Source organism: Saprolegnia parasitica (assembly GCF_000151545.1).
Source record: "Saprolegnia parasitica CBS 223.65 unplaced genomic scaffold supercont2.4, whole genome shotgun sequence".
NCBI classification, from domain to species: domain Eukaryota; phylum Oomycota; class Saprolegniomycetes; order Saprolegniales; family Saprolegniaceae; genus Saprolegnia; species Saprolegnia parasitica.
The window spans coordinates 267690-290386 of NW_012156398.1; the positions used below are offsets into that span (position 1 = coordinate 267690).

Here is a 22697-nt window from a genome sequence, read left to right on the forward strand (position 1 = left end):
TGGTAGGTGTCGAAATCTAGAAATCTAGAAATCTAGACTGCTCGCAAGATGCAGCCCTTCGCAAAAAGATCGTTTCGCCTTCCTACGCACCCAGAACGAGAGGCCTTGCTCGGTTGCCACAATCTGGGATAGTCTGGTAGAGTAGTCTGGCATAGACGTACAGTAGTAATACGGTGTGCCACGTGGATCACCAGGAAGGCGGACACTCGCCACGTGATTGTCAGGTATTTTATTACATGCATTTTAATGCACCTTTTATCGCGCTGTTGATACAACTCAAGGTAATATTAATCCCGATGCGGTTGCAAACCAGTATTCTATTCGCGCTTCAACGTGCAATTGCCTTTTTTGGCTTCCTTCGACACACATCCGCTCAATCCGCCACACTCCGACGACCACCATGGGCTCGGGCCGCAAGCATCAGTCGGCGTCACGGATGCCCATCGTCTACTCTGGATGCGTTCTCCTCGTCTTCGTTCTCAACATGTACTACTTTGGCTACGCTGGCAGCGCCAGCCCGCGCCTCAAGCATCACGTGGGCGAAGCGCCGTCCGTCGAACTCGCCGCCACGACGACAACGTCGCAGTGCTGGTTTGACGGGCCCACTGGCCAACGCGTGCCAACGGAAGACCTCGAGCACTTGAGCCTTCTCCACTCTGCGTGCATGGAAGAGTCGGACGATATCATCACGTGGTACTATGGGTCGCCCGTCAAGGGGCCGTACCCGACGCGGCTCAAGCGTGACGACCCGCGCGTGCTCGACGAGCTTCGCCGGTGCCCGGACATTGATATCTTTTTGCCCAACGGGCTTCGCGGCGCGGGCTACTGCGAAGACGGCGGCGCCTACACCAAGTGTAAGCCTTCCATCCCGTCGCCATCCCGTACATGTCCTGATGATGGTCTACGTAGATGGCCACTCGCGACTGCTGCCGCAATGGGTGCTGGACGAAGAGTTCTTTGACGCGCAGCGCAACCGCAAGGTGACGTACCACGACCTGTGCCCGCGGACGCCGATTATCTTCTTCAACCACTACTGGCCGTCGCAGCCGTGGCCCAAGCACAAGCCCATGTACCTGATGCCCAACATTGAGATGGGCCAGCTCAAGGCGCCCGACTACTGGAGCGCAGACGTGATCATCTGCAAGTCGCGCGACTGCCACCACCGCGTCACCAAGTGGCTCGAGCAAGAGGGCAACCCGCGCGGCACCGCTGTCTTCTACACCCGGCACACGACCGCCGACATTGCGGGCCACATTGCTCGCAAGCTCGGCCCTGGCGCCGTCAAGCCGAAAGACTATGGCAAAAACATCCGGTTCACGCACACGGCGGGTGGCAGCGTGAGCAAGGGCACGGACCAGGTCATCGAGTGCTGGCTGTCGCGCCCGGACTTGCCGCCGCTCGACCTCTTCATGAGCCCGGGTCTGTACAACCTTGGGTTCGGCGACAAGTTTGGCGCGCAGATCGCGGCCGCTTCCAACATGAACTTTCACCACACGGGCCTCGACGAGGTGTCGTTCGGGAAGCTCATGGCCGAGGCCGGCTTCTTCCTCTGCGCGAGCACGTGGGAGGGGTATGGGCACTACATCAACCAGGCGCGCGCGGCGGGCGGTGTCATTATCACCACGAACGGCCCGCCGATGAACGAGCTCATCGTGCCGCCGGTCAGTGGCGTGTACGTCGAGACGACCGCGCGCTTCCATCCGCACCAGATTCTGGGCGGCGAGTTTGACGGCGAGCACGGGCTGCGCGACGTGACGGGGCTCAAGGCCGACCACACCAAGGAAGCGCTCTGTGATGCGGTCGACTACGTTCTGAGTTTGTCCGAAGCCGACCGCAAGGCGCTGGCGCATGGCGCCGAGCAGGCGTACCACGACGACACCAAGTTCTTTGCCTCGGCGATGCGCGACCTCCGAGCGTTCGCCCGGGCGCACTTGCACTCGAGCCAGACGGCGGCCGAGGTGGCCGCGTCCAACACGTGGCGTGAGGTTGCGGCCGACCAGTTCCCCTGCGTTGGCAGCAACAACAACAACAACAAGAACTAGGTGGAGTAATAGAGACACACAGCAAGTAACCCATTTGTGGGATTTGAAAAATCCAAAAGACTTGAAACAAAATTGAAATTGTCTATCCACGCCCGCGCGGATCTGGGATCTGAAAAAGAGATTCCGGCGTGAAATCAATAGTCCACAAGTAGAGCCGTAAAAGGCGATGAAGCACGAAGCAATGCCAACGCATTGGCGCGTGCGATCGATGGCTAATAAATGGTTCTCCGAAAACTTTGGTTTTTGAATGAGTCAGCTGGGAGGGGTCGGGGACCCTACTGTGTACAGCACACACGTGCCGCTAGTGGCAACAGAGCGTCCAACCACCTTTCTATCGCTGGCCGGACGGCCTCTATGTAGCTCGTTCTAGTACCGGGTTTCTTCTCTCGAGAGTCTGTCGTGTCCTGCATCAGTACTAGGTCGATCCGTGATGGTTGATGGGTCGCACCACGCACCTCCTTGCCTTGGACAGCCGACGCTGCCACTACACCAAGTCGTGGTAGCTGCAGAGACGAATTTGTACTTGGTCTCTGCAGTGACAATATGATAAGCGGTGTAGCAAGCAACTCGAGTCATACGGTTACAGACCCTAGCCCTTGCATTAAATGGAACGTAGTATTTGATGGTTAACGTTAGTTGGCAAATCGAATGAACTTGGTGCGGTCTTCGTTCCACGCGCCGCGCTTGGTTTTCGCAGCCGACTCCTTTTCCTTGCTGTACGTCACGTTCACGAGACCTTGCTCGACGAGCTCGAGGACTTTGGTCTTGAGCTCAATCGCCTGCGCCTGCATCTTGAACGTCTCGGGGAACCGGTACGAGAGCCAGAGGTATACGTCAATGATCTTGGCCTTGATCTCGACGTCGCGGAGCGCGAGTTCGTTCTTGGGTGCAAACTATGATCCAAAAATGAATAATCCAAAAATCCAAAATCCAAAATCAAATCTACCCGAGGCAGGAAGATATCGAGGGGCACTTCGCGGCCTTCACTGTGCGCCATGGCGTAATCGGTAAAGATCTTGCGCGAGAGGGGGTTGCGGAGGTTCACGGGCGCCATACAAAACGTGAACCGCTCCTGCAAGTCCATCTTGAAGTCGACGAGGAGCGCGGCCGCCTGCTTGATGTCGGCAAACTTGCACATAAAGTAGGCACCGTCGAGGCGCGCGAGCGACACATACTTGTCCTAGAGATAAGGCATGAGCCTCTCACGTCATCGTTTACGGGAAAACGACGTACGAGGAGCTGGCCGAGATCGGTCGTCTCGGGCATCTGCTTGGCAAACTCAACCATTTGCTCCGACGTCGGGAAGAGACCCGCGGCCGTGAGCGCAGACGGCGCTTCGTGGTACGCGCCCTGGACGAACGAGAGGTCGTTGGGCGCAAGCGTGGTCGCGAGGCCGTGGTTGTAGTCACTGCCCGAGCGCCCGGCGCGGCCCGCAATCTGCTTGGTCTAGTGCGATCATGTCGTAAGACTATCGCCCTAGTAAGCACTGATGGATGTACCAAGGATGAGCTGATATCGACCATGTCGGCGCCGTCAAACTTGAGCACACTATCAAAGACGATGCGGCGGATGTTGAGGTTGAGACCCATCCCGATCGCATCCGACGCCACGAGCACGTCGTAGCCTACACGACTTCATTTCGTATCAAGATAGTATCAAGTGGAGTACCGTTGTCGGGCTCGTTGAACAAGCGCGCTTGCTGCGACCGTGTCTCGGGCGGGAGCTGGCCGTAAATGATGCAGCACCGGAGCCCCGTGGCCTTTTCGATCTCGTGTTTGATTTGAAACACGCGGCGGCGCGAGAAGCCGACGACGCAGTCGCCCTTGCGGATCTTGGCGTACGACCCGAGCGCCGCCTTTTCAATCGAGAGCGGACTTCGGCGCTCGTAGGTCTTGAGCTCAAACTCGTCGCCCGTGACTTGGGCAAACTTGCGCACGAGGTCGACAGCTTCCATGGAGCCGCAGACGTGAATCTCTTTGGCTTGCAAGCACGAGAGCGCGCTAGCATGTCCAACTTATCATGAATTTTCCCATCGACGAAAGGATTCAAGTGGTTACCGCGTCCACGCCCAGCCGCGCTCCGGGTCGCCAATCATTTGGATTTCATCAATGACCGCCACGTCGTACGATTGGCCGGCGCTGCACATTTCGACGGTGCACGCGACGTGCGTCGACATGGGCACCTCGCGCTTCTCTTCGCCCGTCACGAGCGACGTGTACACGCCGGCCATGTTGAGCGTCTCGTAAATCTCGAGCGCGAGGAGCCGCAGCGGGCCGCAGTAGAGACCGCCGCCGTCTTCGGCCATCTTGAGGCGCTGCAGCGCTTCGTACGTCTTGCCGCTGTTGGTCGGGCCGCCGTGGTAGATGATCTTGCGCTGGAGCGCGCGTGCCTTGGGGAACCACGTGTGCGGGAGGCGGAGATCCGTGAGCTCTTGCAGCGACGCAATGCTGTCCGTGCTGAGCTCGTTGACAAAGCCGTTCATGCGCGCAAACGTAAGGAAGAGCGGGTAAAAGAGCACCGGCCCCGTGTTGCTCTTGTCTCGAATGTCCTACAAGTATCGAGGTGTTGCAGGGATCTTAGGATGGCCACGGGGTCGCGTACGGAGAGGAACGCGAGCATCTCTTCGTTCGACTGGAAGTGCTGCGATGGGGTGCTGAGCAGCGAGCGGCGAAACTGCGCGGTCGCCGGCGCCCACTCGGCCGGGCTCACCCCCGCGGCCAGTGCCATCGACTTGACTTCGAAGCTACGCCCAAAGCTCTTGAGGCGGCGCTCGAGGTACTTGCGGTCCGACGACTCCCACGCCGCAGCGCCTAGCGACACGGTGTATAAGATGTCGTTTGAAGCGCCGACGCGAGCATACTCGGTGCAGCCGACGTCGAGAACGCGTGCGTCCACGCTGGCAGGATCGCGCGCGGTTGCAGCGCCGCATGCGAGAGGCCATGGATAGCTGGCAGCGCGGAGCGCTGCATGGCGAGCAGCGGTGCCGCATGCGTCAGCGACCGGCGGGCGACGCGGAGCGTGTGGCGGAACATGGCGTCGATTCCGCTGCGCAACCAACAATTGGCATCGCGAGCGCTCGCGAATCTCGTATCCGGATGCTCTGTGGTTGCCTCCCGGTGATTGGGAGAGAGCATCCGGATATGTTGCCACTCAACTCAATATTGTCGTTGAGTTTCGGAGGTGCGCATTTCGAAGTTTGTAGCAAGGACTACGATCTTCCATTTTCGACAGAGTTGAGAAAGATCCATGCGCCCGACAGCAGCTGCGGTGGTCGGCGCGATCGCCGTCGGCGCGTCCCGCCACATGAAGCGCACGAAGCTCAATGCGCGCCAGCTCCAGGAAGAGCTCGTCCTGCGCAACGTGAACCCGTTCGGCGTCGTCTTCTCCGAGGCGAGTGAGCGCGAGGCCGAAGCGACGACCGGCGCCTACTGCGCGACCGGCGACCTCGGTGCGCTCGAGTACTGGGAGACCATCGTCGAAGGCAAGGATGTCTTCTTCTTTTGCAAGGCGCGCAACGTGAGCCAGTGGGCACCGCCTTGCAGGTACCTCGAGGACGCGGCGCCTCGCGCGGACCCGGACGACGAAGACATGACGCTGATCTTTCCGCTCGCTTATGAAGAGCTCGATGCCTACCGCCCCGAGACGCCACATGAGGACGAAACGCCTGCAGTTCCCGAGCCGTCCGAGCCCGTGACGGTCGACTTGGCAACCAAGCTCGCGATATTGGCCACCTCGGACCTCGAGTGGGCCTACTTGCGCCCGCTCTTCCAGTTCAAGGGTCGACTCGATGGCGTCTGGGGCGTCGCCCAGCGAGCTCGCTATACAAGCGTACCCCACGGGCTCCACGACGATCAGGAGCACACGCCGAGCGAGGTCGAAGCCATCTTTGCGTCCATGGCCCGCAACCTCATCATCGCCGAACACAACATTGAAGTGAGCGTCCAGGAGCACTACGACATGCCCAAGATCTACACCGTCGACGACATCAACCTCGAGCAGCGGCAGATCTTTGCGACCGCGTGGGCCGACCTTGGGTACGCATCTCTCCGCGTGGCAGTCTCAGCATACTACATGTAGCGACCTGGCACTGGCCCGTGACGACGGCGCGACCGCCATGAACTGCTACCGCCGCTCCATCTTTTGGTTCCACGACTTTACCGCATCGTATGTGAAGGCAGCGGCGCTCTTGACGTCGCTTGCGTACACGGACGACAGCTGCGACGTGCTGGCGGCCATGCCCCGTGACGAAGCCACGCCGATCGTGGAGCTTGTGCCCGACCTTGTATCGCAGTTTCCGCATTGCAAGCACCTCACCATGCCGTGGCTATCGCAGAAGGTGCGCGTCGGCCTCCGGTACATGGTCGCGATTCTGGTGGGGACGGGCGTCTTGTATGGGCTCGCGTACGTCTGCATTTTGCGCAGGCACGAGGCCCATGAGACGTCGATCGACGCACCCGCAAGTGCCCTCCGCAAGCGCGCCAAGCACATCAAGAAGAAGACGATATAACTCCTAAGTAAACACGAGCAGCAACAGAGTTGGTGCGTTGCAGCTCGATGAGCAGCGAGGATCGATGGTCTGCAAGCATGGGTAGTGCGGCGCCGAGAGCTCGAGACATGCTTTCCTTCTACGTCGCAGCATCGCTCGCCCTCCACGTCCGCGCGGTTGATGGATGCAATGATGTGCCACCGTGTCAGTCGGCAGGCGATATGACGTGGCACCGTGTCCGGCCTCGGTGGAATGGTCTCGGTCAAGGCCACGCTACTTGGCAGCAAGTCCTTGTGATGTTGCTGTAGACTAGCATCGGTATGTAGGCTCGAGTTCGTCGGACTAGATCTGGTGTCGGAACCCAGCCAGTCGAGGTTCCAGCGCTGCCAGATCGTCGCGCACGGTGATTCTGATCGCCCATCCCCCTCGCGTCTGGTTCGAAGAAACAAATCCACCAATCATGTGCGGTTATCTTACGAGTATTGACCAATCGTTGGCGTTTACGCCCAAGAAAGATCGAAGGCTGTACTTTTCGATATCTTGGAGATCGCACGCGCCCCACGTTGGAACCGATGCAAGCCGCGCCCGTCGTCTCGGTGCCAACGCCGGCGCCGCCGCCGACCGAGGACCCTCAGATCAGCGCCCGCGAGTTCGAGCTGCCCGAGCAGGACCAAGGCTGGATGCCCAAGCCGGCGATGCTGCACTCGGGCAAGTCGCGCGCATGCGCCGTGTGCTTTGCGCCGCTGCAGTACTCGAGCATGGGCAGCTGGGACGAGTACTTGAAGAGCGAGCTGTACCTCAAGGATCTCCAGCGCAACTTGCTCCAGGATACGTTTGTACGCGGCCTCATTTGCGGCGACAACTACTTTGGCGACCTCCCGACCGAGCACCGCATGAACCCAGCTCGGCGCGCCAAGTGCCGCCAGAGCGTCCTGGACCACGCGCACCGGACGAGCGCCGGCCGCCTCGACGACGACAAGTGCCTCGTGCGCACGCTCGAGGGCCTCCTTCTCGACGCGCTCCCAACGTCCTTCTTTACCTACGTGCTCGAGCGGCGGCTCGCCGTCATGTTTCACAGCGCGACGATCGTCGCCAACATGATGCAGTCCGACCGCGTCCAGCGACGCGAGCGGGCGCGCGCCGAGGCGTCGCCGCACGTCGAGCTCCACCACGTGGCCATCCGCGCCCTCTCGACGCTCCTTGGGTCGTTCGACTATCGCCATGAGAACGCGCTCGGACCGTTCGTCGAGATGGCGCGGCTTCTCGGGAACTTTCCGCCGCTCTCGCTCTTCTCGTACTGGAGCCCCGAAGAGAAGCCACCGGAAGAAGACGTGCCGTTGACCAAAGACCGCGTTGACGCGTCGTCGTCATCGACGCTGCACCCGCCGTCACTGCTCTTGGATCCGAGCGACGCGGCGTATTGGCTCACGCCGCCGCGCCCGGGCACGGTGCTGCTCACGCTCTCGCTGGCGCAGCCCACGACGATCTCGTCGGTCGTCGTGACGTGGCACGGCAGCAGCCAGCCCAGCACGTTTGCGCTGCAGTGCACGACGACCGATGCGCCGACCCATTTTGCGGTCGTCGCCGAGTGGACGCACAAGCCGGGATCGCCGCTTCCGTCGACGCTGTGCTTTCCGCCTCTGCGGCAGTGCACGGCGATCCGTCTCGTCTTCTCGGGCGTGCCGCCGACGAACAAGGAGGGCACGTATGGGCTGTCGCACGTGCGCTTGCTGCGGCCAAAGGACGACGTCGCGTCCCCGCAAGCCATCATGCACGACCTCGAGCACTGGCTCTTGACCGCGTCTCGTGTCCAGCCGAGTACGTCGGACGTGGTCATCGAGGCGTTCAGTGGCCTCCACGCGTGGGCGCTCGCGACCGGGTCGCTCACGGCCTGTGTCCGCTTCCTCGAGATGCTCCTCTCGCTGCGTCGCACACCCCATTTGGAAAGCTACCTTCTCTCGAAAGGCTGTGCGTTCTACGACCAGCTGGCCGCGCACCACGAGCGCGAAGTGCTCCGCGTCTCGCACGCGACGCCGTCGCACGAGTCCCGCAAAGTCCGCGCCGGGTTCGAGTCGACGCTCTGCTCGGCGGGCACGTCCGTCGAGGACGGCGGGCAGTCGGTGCGCACGCGTGAGACGAGCTACCAGCACGCGCTCGTCAACGCGCCGATCGCATCGGGCAAGGCCAGTTGGAAGTTTCGCCTCGACAACGACACGGCCGACGACGAGATGACGTGCTTTGGCGCCGCGATCCTCCCGGTCACAGTCAGTGGCTACGACTCGTCGCCGAGTCTTTGGATGCTGCGCGGCTACAACGGCAACTTGTACGCCCGCGGCCACAAGCTGAGTCGGTCGATCGGCAAGGTGCACCCGGGCGACACGGTCCAGATCGACGTCGACATGACCGCGGGGACGATGGCGTACAGCATCAACGGCACGGACTTTGGCATCGTGTTTACGGACCTCTGCGGCCACGAGGTGTACCCGGCTGTGAGTTTCTATGGCTCGGGCAAAGTCATTTCGCTCCTGAGTCTGCACAAGTGGGGCGAGACGACGACGCGCAAGAGTGCGAGCGCCGGCGCCGACCCCGTGTACCTCTCGACGCTGAGCGAATATGAGTTTAGCGTCGGCCACGGGCGGTTTGGCCGCGGCAACGCGCTCGGGTATCCAGGCGAAAGCGCAACCGAGGGCGGGCAAGCCCCGACCACCATCAGCGTATGCGGCGAGCACCGGCAACGGTCGCTCTCGCTGCACCCGCCGGCGCGTGGCGAAGCATTTGCGACCTACGATCTCCACGGCGGCTACGCGAGCATCGAGGGCGCCGTCGGCATCAACGACGACGTGAGCGCCGACGTCTTGGCGCAGCGCGGCATCTCGGTGGTGTTTTCGATCCTCGGAGACACCAACGTGCTCTGGAAGTCGCGGCCCGTGACGTCGCCGGCGTCCCTCGAGCCCTTCCACGTCGATTTGCGCCACGTGCGCATGCTCGAACTGCGCATTAGCTGCAGCGGCTCCAACCACGGCGCCCACGCGATCTGGGTCGACCCGTTCGTGATGACGATCGATGACTGGGTGTGCCACCACTGCGAGTTTAGCAACAAGGGCGGACACGACCGGTGCGCCATCTGCCGCGTCGGGGCGCGCGCCGACGCCGCGTCACCGTCGTCACGCACCGCGTTGCAGGCGCCAATGACGGACGAAGATGACGTGCTTACGCTCGTGACAGCGCGTGACGCGCTCAAAGCCGTGGGTACAATTGGCGTCGATGAGATCGCCACCGCGATCCTCAGCAAGCTGCATGCGCTGAGCCACACGCTGTCGTCGACGCCGAGTTACCAAGTGCAATTTGAAGAAGCGTACTGTCTCCAGCCGCACGCAATGACGCTGGAGGTGCTCTTGTCGCAACTCAATATGACGTTGTCGGCGCTGCCAGCGCTGTGCGACCGTCCGTTGGCGCTGGCGAGCCACCGCGCGTGGCTCTACATTGAGCTGATTGGCTCTCAGCTCGCCAACATGGAGACGTACGCGCTGCCGTCGGATGCGATAGCGCCAACGCTCTTGACGTCGATCCGCACGACGCTCGAAAGCGTCGCCAGCGTCCACTTGAGCAACCCACTGTCGCCAGCGCTCAAGTCCAAGGCGTGGCCGGCCCAGCCGCGGCACCAGAAGCTTCAAGTGACCGCCGCGCAGACGCTCATGGCCGGCATCTCGCTCTTGTACCCGTCGCCGTGGGACCGAACGAGTCTGCTCTTGACGCTGCTGCGGTCGCACGCGCAAGTGACGTTTGCGCCCGCAAGTGCGCGCTTCCTCATGCTCAAGAAGCTCCTCCAGCGCATGGCGAGTCCAGGTCACATGGGCGTTCTCACCCTCTGCCCTGTCTTGCCCGACCGCACGCACACGGCGCATGTCCAAGAGATTTTGTCGCATCTCATGGCGTGCGACGGCCCGTTGGCGCCCACGGCGATCGAATGCCTCAAGATGTTTCAGCTGTACATCCTCTCGCAAGCCATCGAGCTCACGAAAAGCAGTGAGGACAAGCCGCGCCGCGCGCAGGACCGCGTCGTGATTCAAGACGCAGTGCTGCAGTACAGCACCCTCTTTTGAGCACGTGCCGCGAGCGCCTCGAAGCCCAAGAGCCCATGGCGTCGCTGCAGCAGTCGATGGTCGGCGAGCTCCTGCCGTGGTTTGTCAGCGGTCTCTGCCTCCTTCGGCGTCAAGTGTGGCTCGCGCGGCCGATGCTCCCCAAGCTCACGCGGCTGCTGCGCGTCCTCGATGTCGTCGCCGGCCAGAGCGACGTGTTGCGCAAGGCCGAGAAGCGGTTTCTCTCGCTCGACCAGCGCTTGCACGGGTACGCGGCTCGTGTCGACGACGTCGGCAAGTGGCAAGTCGATGCGTCGCCGCGCCGCGTCCAGAAGCAGCTCTACAACGTCTTCTCCAAGCTGTACACGGGCGAGAAAGACCATTTCGAGGGCCAAATTGGGTTTCAGTTCGAGGCCGTCGCGTCCTTTACGATTGTCGCGCTCGGTCGGTCGGTCAACCCCGCTCGGAACGGCGGCGTCCTCCTCCACGCCCACACGATTCGGCTCTGGGACGAAGCCAGCCAAGCGCTCTTGGCCTCGATCAGCGTCGGGCCGCTCGCCAAGCGCGACGGGCTCGGGTACGTGTACGAGCCGCTGCCGTCGAGCGTGCGCCTCAGCCAAGGCAAGCTGTACCGGCTCACGACCCAAGAGTTTGCCAACGGCGGCGACCCGTGGTACAAGAAGGAGAACCTCCCGGACGAAGAGTACGATGGCAGCTTTATCAAGATTCTGCGCGACTGCTACGCGTCCGGGTCGTCCGGGTTTCCCAACTCGCAAAACTTGACGGGCGCAGCGTACGGCGTGCCGACGTTTCTGGTCGAAGAAGACAATCCGATGGACACGCTGCCACCCATCGTCCCGATGGACGGCGTCCTCAGTCTCAAGTTCCACGGCAAGCGCAAGGCGCACTCGATGACGTTGGGGCACCTTGGGAATGCCGTCACGGTCACGGGCGAGTCCGAGTACTGGCGCTCGTGCTTTGCCACGTGCACGTTCGTCTCGGGCACGCACACGATCGAGTTTGTCGTCAAGAGCAGTCGCGTCGGCGGAGGCGTCTCGGGCCATGTGGTCGTTGGCCTCGAAGCGGTCGCCAACAAGCTTCGACACCCGACGGCCGCCGTGTTTCTCGGCCAAGACGCGCAGTATGCGAGTATCGGATGGATGCCGGCGGTCGGCGCCGTCTGGGTTCACGGGACGCGCCACCAATACGGCGGGCCGCCGATCACGCTGCACCACGGAGACATTTGCGGCCTCACGATCGATTTCGACACGAACACCATCTCGTTTGCCTACAATGGCACGTCGCTCGGGCCCGCGCCGCTTGGCGACGCAGCGTTTCCAACGGCGTGTTTGCCGGCCGTGTCGGTCTATGGTCTCCACGACGTGGTCGAGATCCGCACGGGTGGCGTGGCCAAGTCGACGTTGCAACTGCCGTGGCTCCTCGACGTTCTCGAGACGACGGCGTCGCTGGCCGGTCGCGTCACGGCAACGCTCATCTCGGGCCCGCCCGTCGACGGCGTCGAAGAGGAGCTTCAGCCGTGGTTGCAGTCCAAGCTGCTCTCGGGGGGTATCGCCGACTCGTCGTCGTCGACGACGTCGATGCCATGGGCCACTGCCGTCAAGCAAGAGTGGGCCGAGTGCGCCGACCCGCTCTTTGCGCTCGTCGACGAGAAGCGACGCACGCGCAAAGATGCGATGAAACAAAGTCTGAGTCGGCCGCTCGAGACGAGCCAGAGTCCGTGGAGCGACGTGGCGTTCACGCGGTCGCTGCCCACGGTCGCCCACACCATTGTCGCGTGGCTCGAAGCCGCCGCGCCCGACGTGTCCATGTGGCGTCGGCAGGAAAAGTACCCCAAGGCCGAGCACTTTATGTTTGCAGCGCTCATCAAGCACGCGCCGCCGCCGCTTCTGCAGGAAGCCAAGGCCGTTGTCGCGGCCTCCGAGACGGTCAAACGCATCGTGCCGTCGCCCGAAATGCTTGCGCTGTGGCGTAGCATCCTCACGCTGCGTCACTGGCTCATCAAGATGAAGCACGAGTACAAGGCCAAGCTCGGCGCGGGTGCGTTGGTCGTCTTTGATATATCCACTGGGTACGATATGCATGGTGCATCATATGTAGAGGAAGACGACAAGCGGCTTGGTCGAGAGGAAGCAACGTTATCCGAGTCACCGACGGTAATCTACCGTGCTGGTTGTGGGCAGACGAGACCGAGTCCGTATAGGGCCTCGAGGCCACGTTTACGCCGCCCCAGCAGTTTGACGCGTTCGTCGACCAAGTCGTTGACCGCGCCCGGTTTCTCTGCAGCGTCGAGCCACCGTCGGGCGAGTACACGCAGTGGGGGCTGAGCTCTCAAGTCGCCCTCTCGAATTTGGCCGAAAAGTGGAGCGCCACGCAGACGCCGCCGTCGCTGCAGCCCATGGTCGATCGGTGGCGGTCGCTCTCGGACTCGGACTCGCGCAAGTGGTCCGGCCTTGTCCAAGTGCTTCGCGCGCAGCATAAGTGGCGCACGGAAACCCGGAGCACGAAAAAACCACCGACCTCGACACGGCTGCCGGCGACGACGACGACGACGACGACGCAAGCACCAACGACGCCCACGACGAGGCCTATCTCAGTGCGATGGTCAAAGCCTGTGACCTCTACGTCCGGCACGGCGTCGGCGCGCCGCCTGCCATCTTGTACGCACTGCTCGAGCGCCGGTATGCGCGGTCGGAGGCGCGCATCTTTGGCCTCGATGCCATGCGCAGCGTTCTCGGCAGTCTCTCGTTCGACTCGGCGCGGTACGGCGCGCTGCTCTTTCTTCGCCCGGCGCTGCGTGGGTTCACCGAGGACGAAAAACTGGCGCGCGAGACGCACATCGAGCACTCGGAGCCGTCGCACCCGATCGCGTTCCGGCCGACGGTGCGGCACCACTACCTCAAGGGCCTCGAAGGCTGCGTCGCCAAAGTCCTCGACGACGTCCAAGCGAGTTTTACCGATCTGTACTCGCTACTGGCCTCCATGCTGGCGAAAGCTACCTCGCCACTCTTGCAGCAGAGCCTCATGTGCGCGTGGGCCCTCGACTTTGAACCGCGCGACCACGAATTCTTGCTGCGTGCGGACATCATCGCGCACCTGAGCAAGCTCTGGAGCGTCAGCGCGCGCCGCGAGGACGCGACCGCCGAGCTCTCGCAGCCGCCGCAGGTCAACACCGAGTGGTACGCGCTCTCGGAAAGCTACGTGCGCGACGGCATCCTCGCCAACGGCGACGTCGCGAAGCGCAACATCCTCACCGTGGTCCGGCAAGCGCCCGCCTTTGCCCAAGCGCTCTGGCCGCAGAAGCGCGGTAGTCTCAATAGCAGCAGCAAGGGTCTCACCGGCTCGTCGACCGTGTCCATGTATGCGGCCTTTCTCCGAAGCCTTACGACGCGGCTCAAGTGGTGCAAGCCGTCCGAGCTCGGGCACAAGGTGCTTCAGCTCAATGTGAGCGACGATGTCACAAGCACCGTCGACCTCCCGGCGCTGCCGCCGGCATTGCCGTCGTCGTTTTGCTTTGAGCTCTGGATGCTGCCGCACGAGCTCTCGGGGTACAGCACGTTGCGCAGCGACCACGGCTTCCTCGACGGGTCCGTGCACATTGAACTCGTCGAGCGGCAGCTCCAGGTTGCGATCGCAGGGGCCGTGCCGCGCGAGATGCTCTTTGCGTTTGAGTTTCACTGCGCACTCTGGCAGCACGTGGCCGTGACCTATGACCACGACGCCAAGACCCTCACACTGTACGTAAATGGTCTTTGGGTCGAGACAAAACGCTACACCAAGGCGACGACCAAGGTCATGTGGCGCGCCGCGCGGCTCGGGAGCTGGCTGCCAGACCCGACCAACAGTGGCGTTGTGCAGCGCAAGTTCAAGGGATATTTCTCACAGCTGCGGCTCTGGCAAGGCACGCGGTCCCAGACCGAGATTCTCGCCAACCTCCATCGACGCCAGCCCTTTGCGACAGCGCAACCCGTGTGGAGCTGGCACCTCGACGAAGGGGACGGCGAACTCTCGATGGTCGAGACGAGCCATGCCAATTCCGCCGGCTGGAACGCGCTGCTCACCAAGTGCCAGTGGAGCCGCACCAACATCCCGCTCTGGTCGCACGTTGCGTCTGCGCGCGACTGGCGCACGCTCCGTGACGGCATGACGCGCCTCCAGCGTCATTTCCGGTCGTCGCAGGCGGCCGCGTGGCTGCGCACCGTCACACGCGTCCAGCTGCAAATCCAGGCGCTCGAGGCGGTCGAAGAGCACTTTGTGTTTTCGGACGACGAAGGGGAACCGACAGGCTCGTCGCTGCTGCCCTTGCCGCGCAGCTACGACGCAGCGGTGCTCTCGCGGCGGCTCGTACAAGACGCGGCATACCTCGTGTTTCAGTACTTGGGCATTGTGGCCATCTCGGGCATCCGCGAGCGCTGCGAAGTCGAGGCGATCCAAGCCGCCTTGAGCGCCAAGAAGCGCCGGCAAGAAAAGGCGTCGGTGGTCGCACCGCTCCAGGAGAAGCGAAAGACCGACTTGAGCGACGCGGCGAAATCGGCCGCGGCCGCGGCGGCGCTCGAGCTGCCGATTGCGCAGCGGCTGTGGTTTTCGATCGAGCTCCACCGCAAGTGCTTTGAAATGGTCGAGAAGGAGCTCAGCGCCGCGACCCGCATCTTGCACGACGCCGAGCATCTCATTCGCGCGCAGCAGCCGTCGATGCTGCGGTCGCTCTCGACGCCGATCCCGATGGTCATGGCGGCCAACTTGAACGAAGTGCTCGAGCCGTTGGAGATTGAGAGCCTCGTGTTCTCGCTGCTTCGGTTCCTCTTCTCGCAGAGCCACACGTACCCCGCGATCGAGCACGTGACCAAGCCAAGCATGCTCCGGGAGTTTGTCATGCTCCTCCGGCTCGGGTCGCCCCGCGTGCAGCGCATGGTCCAGCTCATTCTTCGCCAATTGGCGCCGAATGTTGCGCCGAGTCAGATTGGCGCGCTCCTCGGCACCGACTCGGTGTTTCTCGACACGCTCTTGGACCGCGTCTCGGACTCGATCTGCAGCGGCGTCTCGAGTCTCAACAGCACCATTTCGCAGTCGATGACCGAGTCGCTCTCCAACCCGTTGGGGTTCCAGACCGGTCAGATCTACTTGACGCTCGCGTCCGAGGCGGTCGCGCTGCTTCGGCTGCTCCTCAACACGCCCAATTGGCGCACCAAAGTCGCCGATGTACTCGGACTTGCGATCCGCAAGGCCGCGCCGATTGTGAGCGCGCTGCCGTCGCTCGACAGTAATTTGCGCGCGCGGACCACAGTGTTGCGAGCCCTCGGGGCGCTCTGCGTCTTGGGTGCGCACTCGGACTGCTTCCGCATTGGCGGCAAAGTCCACGTCGTCCACGGCGACACGGCGCCGCCTCTGGTGGCAACGCTCATCCACCGCGTGCAAGCCACCGCCCGCGTTGTCTTTGACGAAGGCGAGAACGTCCAGGACGTCGCGTGGACGGCGGTGACCCCGATTGAAGAGATCCAGCTGTCGCCGACGGTCGGGCCGACCATCTTTAGTCTCGAGCTCATGCCGATCTTGCTCCAGTTTGCCAGCCTCGACGACGACGCGTCCTTGTGGCGGGCGCAGATCCGGTCGCGCGCGCTTCTGGCGCTGCAGTCGTTTTTGCGACACGCGACCATGCAGCACGAGGCGGTGACGACGCTCTCGAGTCTCTTGACGACCGCGCTCACGCCGCTGCGCCTCGCACGGTTCGTGAGCGTCGTCGATCTGCAAGAGCGCAGTCGCAGCATTCTCTCGCGCCTCATTGAGGCGTCGACGCCGTTGGGGCCGCAAATGTTTCGCGGCTTGCAAGAGCCCGTCGCGCCGCCCGTCGCCGATGTCATACCGCCAACATCGACGTCGACATCGTCACCACTCGCGTCCGTGCCACCGACACGACAGGGCTTTGCCTCGACTTTGGCGGCGATGGGCTTTGAGATGGAGCTGTGCTTGGCGGCGCTCGAGCACGCACGCGACGACCCGAACGCGGCCGTCGAGTGGCTCATGGGCGAGCCCGCCGAGCGTTTCCGGCAGCAGCAGCGGCAGCGCGAGGCGCAGGCGTCGGCGGCCCGGGCGACGGTCGCCGTGCAGGACGCATCGCGCGACGAGAAGATTCGAGATCTGCAGCTCATTTCGGGCTGCCACCCGCGATTGATCCTCGCGGCGCTCGACCTCTGCGGCCACGACTCGAACCGCGCCGTCGAGTGGCTCATGGAGCACGGTCGGCGCTTCTCGACGTCGTTGAATCTGCAATCCGACGCCTTTTGCCACGCGTCGGACGCGTCATTGGACGACGCATCCGCGCTTGAAGTCGCCGAGCAGCCGGACGCGCTCCTCCTCGAAGCCACCGCTGGCGTCGACGAAGCCCCGGCGTCGGTCGATACCGGCCTCATGGCCGCAACGCTCGCGCCGATTCTCGCGCGGCTGCCGTCGGGCGCGACGGCGCCGTTGGACCCGACGTACCTCCCGACCAACCTCGTCTTGACGGTCGCCGACACGGTGGGTCCGGTGCCGCGGCTCTCGAGCGCCGGCCGGTCCGGCACGCTCGTGCGCTGCCATCCGTCGCACGGTGTGCTGCTTGCGTTTCTCAACACGGAGAACGGCGCGATGGAAGAGACGTACGTCCCGCCGACGCACGCCAGACGCTGGGTCAACGTGTTTGACGAGCCGCTCGTCGACGTGCAGAGCATCTACGCGGTCGCGCTACGGACCGAGCAAGCGCTCTCGACCTACTACGCCCGCCACGCGATTGTGGGGCTTGTCATGGCCACGTCCGACCCGGTGCAAGTGCTCGCGATGGTCGGCGGCGCGACTTCGTTTGTGCAGCTGCTCAAGCTCGTGGCCGCCGGGTCGTTTGCGACGCCGGACGCGGCGTCCGTCGCGCCGCTGAAAGACGCTCTCGAGACCAAGCTCATGGCACTTGTCGCGATGGAGAAGAGCTCCGTGACGCCGGTCCTCGTCGCCGAGTGCATTGAGCACTTTGTCGCAGCGACCCAAGTGGCCCAGAAAGGGTCGCCGACAACGAGCGTTGACGTCGAGTCGTTGCACCCGTACTACCATCGCGCCGAGTACACGTCGGTGGTCCACGGCCCGAGTGCGCCGACCGTGCGCGTCGTCTTCGACAAGCGGAGTCTCTTGATGGGCAAGACGACGTTAAGCTTGTACGCGGACGTCGACTGCAAGCAGCAGCTGGCGACCTTCTCATCGACCAAGCCCTTCACGGACGTGTGGGTGCCCCAGGCGACGTTTTGGCTCAAGTTTCACGCGGCCGAAGAGAACGAAGCATCAACGAGCTACGGCTTTCGGCTGCAGGTGCAGGCGGTGCCAAGTATCCAGTGGCACAACGAAGCCGACGTGCTCACGCAGCCGTCGCTCGAGTACGCATGCTGGCTCCTCGAGTTTCTCTTGCAGCGCGTCGCGCCGCCGTCCGTGCACAACGACTGCGTCTACGGCGCCTTGGTCCAGTACCTGCAGTCGCCGCGGGCCCCAAAGAAGCACAAGGTCATCCAGCTCCTTCTGCAGCTCCTCGCCGACATCTCCGCGTTCCCGACGTTGCCCGACTTGACGCCGCTCGAGCGGATGGGCCAGCTCGCGCTGGCGCAAGCCCAAAGCGAGCTCAAGAAGGGCAAGCCGTTCGTGTCGGCGCATCTTCTGCAGCTCGTCGAGCTCGCTGTCGTGGTGCAAGAAGCGAGCGCCGACGTCCCGAGCTTGGTGGCGCCGATCGCAGCGCCGTTGCTCGTGCCGTCCGAAGCCCCAAACCTCTTGCTCATCATCTACGAGACGATGCAGCTGGCCGCGCATCTACGACAGCACCCATCGGCGCCGCTGTCGCAGGACCTCGTCACGCTTCTCTGGCTCGACGTGCACGGCGCGTCGACGGTCGTCGAGGACGCCACGTCCGGGGAGACCGTGTACCCCGGGGCCCACTCGCTTCGCGTCTGTCTCGATGCGCGGTTCACCGAGTATGACCGTCTCGAGATGGCGTCGGCTACGGTGCCTGACGACGGCGCCGACGACGCAACGATCGTCTGGACACCGATCGTCGTCGTCACCGAGGTGATGGAGATTGCTGGCAACGCCGTGCGCTACACGTTTGCGCCCACGACGACGTCGCGCGGGCTCTCGATGACGATTACGGCGGTCGGTCTGGCACTGGAGCGGCAGTTGGCGCGCTGTAGCGTGCAGTCGCTGCAGGCGAGCCAGGACGCGCTGCAAGCCATGCGATGGACGAATGCGATGGACGCCCAGCTCGTGGACTGGGTCAATGTGCACATGGAAAACCCGTCGCTCGACGGCAGCGGTCCCGCCACGGACTTGGCGCCGGCCGACATCCGCATCCATCCGACACTGGACGGGCTTCGGTGTTCGCTGCTGCTGCACCTACCGCTCTCGACGGTAGGCTTTTTGTTGGTTGCCGTCATGTCGCTGACGACACGAGTCTAGATTCAGCTACGGTATGCGCTCTTGCGCTGCTTCAACGCGCGTCTCGCTGCGTGCATGCCGCTGCTCGACCTCAGCGACGTCACGTCGTCGTGGTCGATTGCTCACAAGGTACGCGAGGCCCATCGTACGTGGCTTGGTACAATGGGCGCGTAGCTTCGGTCGCTGAGCCACTGCATCTTTTTCGAGGCCAAGCAAAAGGTCGTCGAGGCTGCGATCGAAGCGACCGTCGTGGCGACCGAGACGGCCAACGCCAACGCGACGGCGCGCATTACGCTCGATCGGTTGCGCGCGCTCGAGTCGCGCGAAGACCGCGAGGTCGAGCCCTCGGTCTCCGAGTGCTTCTTTGCCCAAGCGTTCCGGCAGCTGCAGAGCGTCGACACCAAGGCGCTTCGGCGCAAGATCGACAGCAAGGGCCGGCTCTTTAGCGTCAAATTCCGAGGCGAAGAGGGCGTCGACTGGGGCGGCGTGTACCGCGAAGGCACCAACTCGATGGTCGACGATCTCTTTGGCGCGCATTTCGCGTTGTTTCTGCTTTGTCCCAACGGCCAGCACAACACGGGTGCGCCGCGCGTGTCTTCTGGTATATGACAATATTGTCCTAGGTCTCAACCGCGGCATGTACCTGCCCAACAGCCGCTGCACGTCGCCGGTCGCGATTCAAATGCTCGAATTCGTCGGCAAACTGCTCGTACTGTCTGGATGGATCAAACTTGATAGATTGATACAACCATGGACTGTAGGGCATTTCGCTGCGCACGCGTGGCGACTTTCCGTTCGCGTTTTGCCCGCTGGTGTGGAAGAACCTCTTGCAGCAGCCACTGGACCGCGCCGACCTCGAGGGGACGGACGCGCTCCTCGTGCAGATGCTCGATGGCATCCGCGACTGCGAGGCCGACGGCATCACGAATGATGCGCAGTTCCAGACCGCGTTTGCCGACTTGGAGCTGCGCTTCACCACGTTTGGCTCCAACGGGCAGCTCGTGGAGCTCGTGCCCAATGGCGCCGGCATCCCCGTCACGTACGCCAACCGCTCCGAGTACTGCCGGCTCGTCGAGACGTATCGCTTGCACGAAGTCGACGTCCAGTGCAATGCGATGCGCCGAGGACTCGCAGCGCTCTTCCCGTTGCGCGTCCTGACGCTCCTCACGTGGCAAGAGATGGAGATGCTCACGTGCGGCAGTCCAAAGATCGACATTGCCGTGTGGCGCCAGCACACACGGTACGACGGCTACACCGAGCACGACGAGACGGTCCAGCTCTTCTGGGACGTCATGGCGTCCTTCTCGGACGAACAGCGCTCCGATTTCGTGCGCTTTGCGTGGGGCCGGTCGCGCCTCCCACGGGGCAAGTGGCCGCAGCCGTTCAAGCTCACGAAGAAGGGCGGGCGCGACGCCGCATTGAGCTTGCCCGTCGCGCACACGTGCTTCTTCTCGGTCGAGCTGCCGCCGTACACGACCAAGCAAAAGATGCACGAGATGCTGCTCGCAACCATCAACTTTGGCCTCGGTGGCATCCTCATCGCCTAGCAGTACGACGCTCTAATGATATACAGCGCTTTCTTGTGTGAGACCAGTCGTCGCACCATGGAGACTGTCGGAGGCGTGCTGGAGGAAGCGCCTTGTGAGGAAAGATTTCTCGGAAGAAACGAATAAGATCTGCCGCCGCTTGGGAAGATCCGGTATTGTGCGATTGCACACGTCGCGCAGGAGAATGACCGCGTCAGGCAAGCGGCCACGGGAGGCGGCGAATGGCGGTCGCGCCAAGCGTGTCTGTGTGGCAGACGTCGACACGCTGTCGGCAAGCGAGCCACTCGTCTCTCCGCGGCGACGCAGCAGCGTGGAGCAGGCGACGGAGAAGCGAGGCGTTGCGCCGCTTCGAACGCCATGGGCCGCGTACCTCGAGCAGTCCGCCGAGGTGGCGCTGGCTGTCGAGATGGCGCCGAGTTGGTCCTCGAGACGACCCACCGAGATGGCACCCGCAGTCTCTGTCGAGGCGCCTACACCCACTCCTCTCAAGCGCGCCCTCGAGGATGGACCCGACGCGTCAACGCCAACGTCCGTGCGTCGACACGGCACGACACTGCCATCGACGCCGCCGACGCACGCCGCGCCGACGCCCAACGTGACGCCCGACATGCTGCACAAGCGGTCCTCCTCCGTTGTTCGACCAGACGACCCAGCGGTCGATGCGACTCGACTGGACTTTCTCGGTGCGGATACTAGAGTCTCTGTCTCGCAGCTCATCGTGTCGTAGACGGTGGCGACGACGATGTCTTCGACCCACCTGGTGCCACGAGCCCACTGAAATGCACCAAAGGCGATGGCAAGCAGCTGCGACCGCGCCTTCAAGACGGTGCAGTGACCGACGAAATGTTCGTGAGCGTCCTGCCCGCCGAGGTTTTGCGACCAAGAGACGTGTCGAGTCGGTTGGCAGTGATCGACGCCTTGCCCGCCACCGCCGCGGAGGGGCGACGTTGCCGGCTTCAACCTGCCATCACCAAGACGTTGTCTGTGGCGAAGCTTCCAAGCGACACCACAGCGAGTCGCAAGCGGTCGACGACGAAGAAGAAGAAGGTGACCTTTGCCGAGGGCCAGTACCCCGGCGACTGGCGGACGCCCAAAGCCGACGAGCCCGCGGGGGATCCAGGCGTTCTTGAAGCGAGCACTCTTGATGCCTTGACCACAACCGACGTCGGCAACCGCAGCTGCTCCAGCGTCCCAGCGCGCTCGACGGACGCGCATGAAGACGTCCAGCGAAAGCAGCCGCCGGCTGCAGCGTCGCCAGCAGAAAGCTGCAGAGAAAAGCGTCCGCAGCTCGTACCGCTTCCGCTTCAGTCTATACCATGCGACCAAGCCGCAGTGCCCTTGTGGCAGACGACCATGGACGAGGTCTTCATTACCAGCAACGCAGACCCGGTGACGCGCGGCTCCAAGACCCGAACAAGTAGGCGTTTGCGCGAGAAGGCGTCGGACGGCCTCGAGGATGCAACGGCGTTTGGAGCACTCGTCCAAGACTCGTTCGATGTGAGCAACCACTAAGAAGCTCTTTTACTTGCTTGCTTCTGTACAAAGAGAAACTTTCAAGCCCATCGCTGGCAAGATTAAACGGGCGGCCTCGTTTGGTGAGCCTCTCCGAGGGCAGCCCACCGTAGCAACTTGAGCGTTTGGTGACGAGTGCTACGATTGCAGTGCACCATAGCAAATGCGACTTTAGCGCTGTGTACGCGACCACGTAAGAGAGACATCACCCTCCAACGCATCCGTTATTGTCATTTTCTCGGCAGTCGCCCGTGCAGTTAATTGCTATGTTTGAGTTTGGACCATCGAGCGAGAAGATCAAGCACACCTATACTTATATGACAGCGTATTCGTCATTTCTGGGTCATACAAGCGTGGGTGCATGCGCTGAAGGTTCTCGGTTCCACGCGCAGGCACGCGTGTGCTCAGCGCATCTTGGTGCACAGCCGCAAGGCAATGAATTGACCCTTTGAGACGACTCTGAAAATGAAATGAATTGAGTTTCTCGGACTGAATTTGCTCGAAAAGGCTTTGAGACTTTGCTCGCGACTTGAACACGTCGCTAATCGCTTGTGTCGAATCGACGATCGCAAGACAT

At 62.7% G+C, this 22697-nt stretch overlaps 6 protein-coding genes across 6 annotated transcripts; 5 read left to right on the forward strand and 1 right to left on the reverse strand.

Moving 5' to 3' along the window:
• Positions 1-400: 400 nt before the first annotated feature.
• Positions 401-2042, forward strand: SPRG_19234 (hypothetical protein; the record flags this gene model as incomplete). The annotated part of the gene is made up of 2 exons (XM_012340264.1): positions 401-854; positions 910-2042. The coding sequence occupies 2 exons, from the start codon at positions 401-403 to the stop codon at positions 2040-2042; spliced, it is 1587 nt and encodes a 528-aa protein (XP_012195654.1).
• Positions 2043-2674: 632 nt separating this feature from the next.
• Positions 2675-5074, reverse strand: SPRG_22092 (hypothetical protein; the record flags this gene model as incomplete). The annotated part of the gene is made up of 8 exons (XM_012340380.1): positions 2675-2935; positions 2989-3222; positions 3276-3488; positions 3542-3666; positions 3711-4042; positions 4100-4590; positions 4644-4852; positions 4903-5074. The coding sequence occupies 8 exons, from the start codon at positions 5072-5074 to the stop codon at positions 2675-2677; spliced, it is 2037 nt and encodes a 678-aa protein (XP_012195770.1).
• A 271-nt stretch (positions 5075-5345) lies between these two features.
• Positions 5346-6549, forward strand: SPRG_19235 (hypothetical protein; the record flags this gene model as incomplete). Its single annotated transcript, XM_012340265.1, has 2 exons — positions 5346-6076; positions 6120-6549. The coding sequence occupies 2 exons, from the start codon at positions 5346-5348 to the stop codon at positions 6547-6549; spliced, it is 1161 nt and encodes a 386-aa protein (XP_012195655.1).
• Positions 6550-7100: 551 nt separating this feature from the next.
• On the forward strand, positions 7101-10631 carry SPRG_22093 (hypothetical protein; the record flags this gene model as incomplete). The annotated part of the gene is made up of 1 exon (XM_012340381.1): positions 7101-10631. The coding sequence occupies one exon, from the start codon at positions 7101-7103 to the stop codon at positions 10629-10631; it is 3531 nt and encodes a 1176-aa protein (XP_012195771.1).
• A 35-nt stretch (positions 10632-10666) lies between these two features.
• Positions 10667-20608, forward strand: SPRG_19236 (hypothetical protein; the record flags this gene model as incomplete). The annotated part of the gene is made up of 8 exons (XM_012340266.1): positions 10667-12665; positions 12726-12781; positions 12829-13086; positions 13128-19034; positions 19083-19190; positions 19236-19641; positions 19685-19770; positions 19823-20608. The coding sequence occupies 8 exons, from the start codon at positions 10667-10669 to the stop codon at positions 20606-20608; spliced, it is 9606 nt and encodes a 3201-aa protein (XP_012195656.1).
• A 221-nt stretch (positions 20609-20829) lies between these two features.
• SPRG_19237 (hypothetical protein) lies at positions 20830-21207 on the forward strand (the record flags this gene model as incomplete). The annotated part of the gene is made up of 1 exon (XM_012340267.1): positions 20830-21207. One exon carries the CDS (start codon positions 20830-20832, stop codon positions 21205-21207), a length of 378 nt encoding a protein of 125 aa, XP_012195657.1.
• Between the last annotated feature and the right edge of the window lie 1490 nt (positions 21208-22697).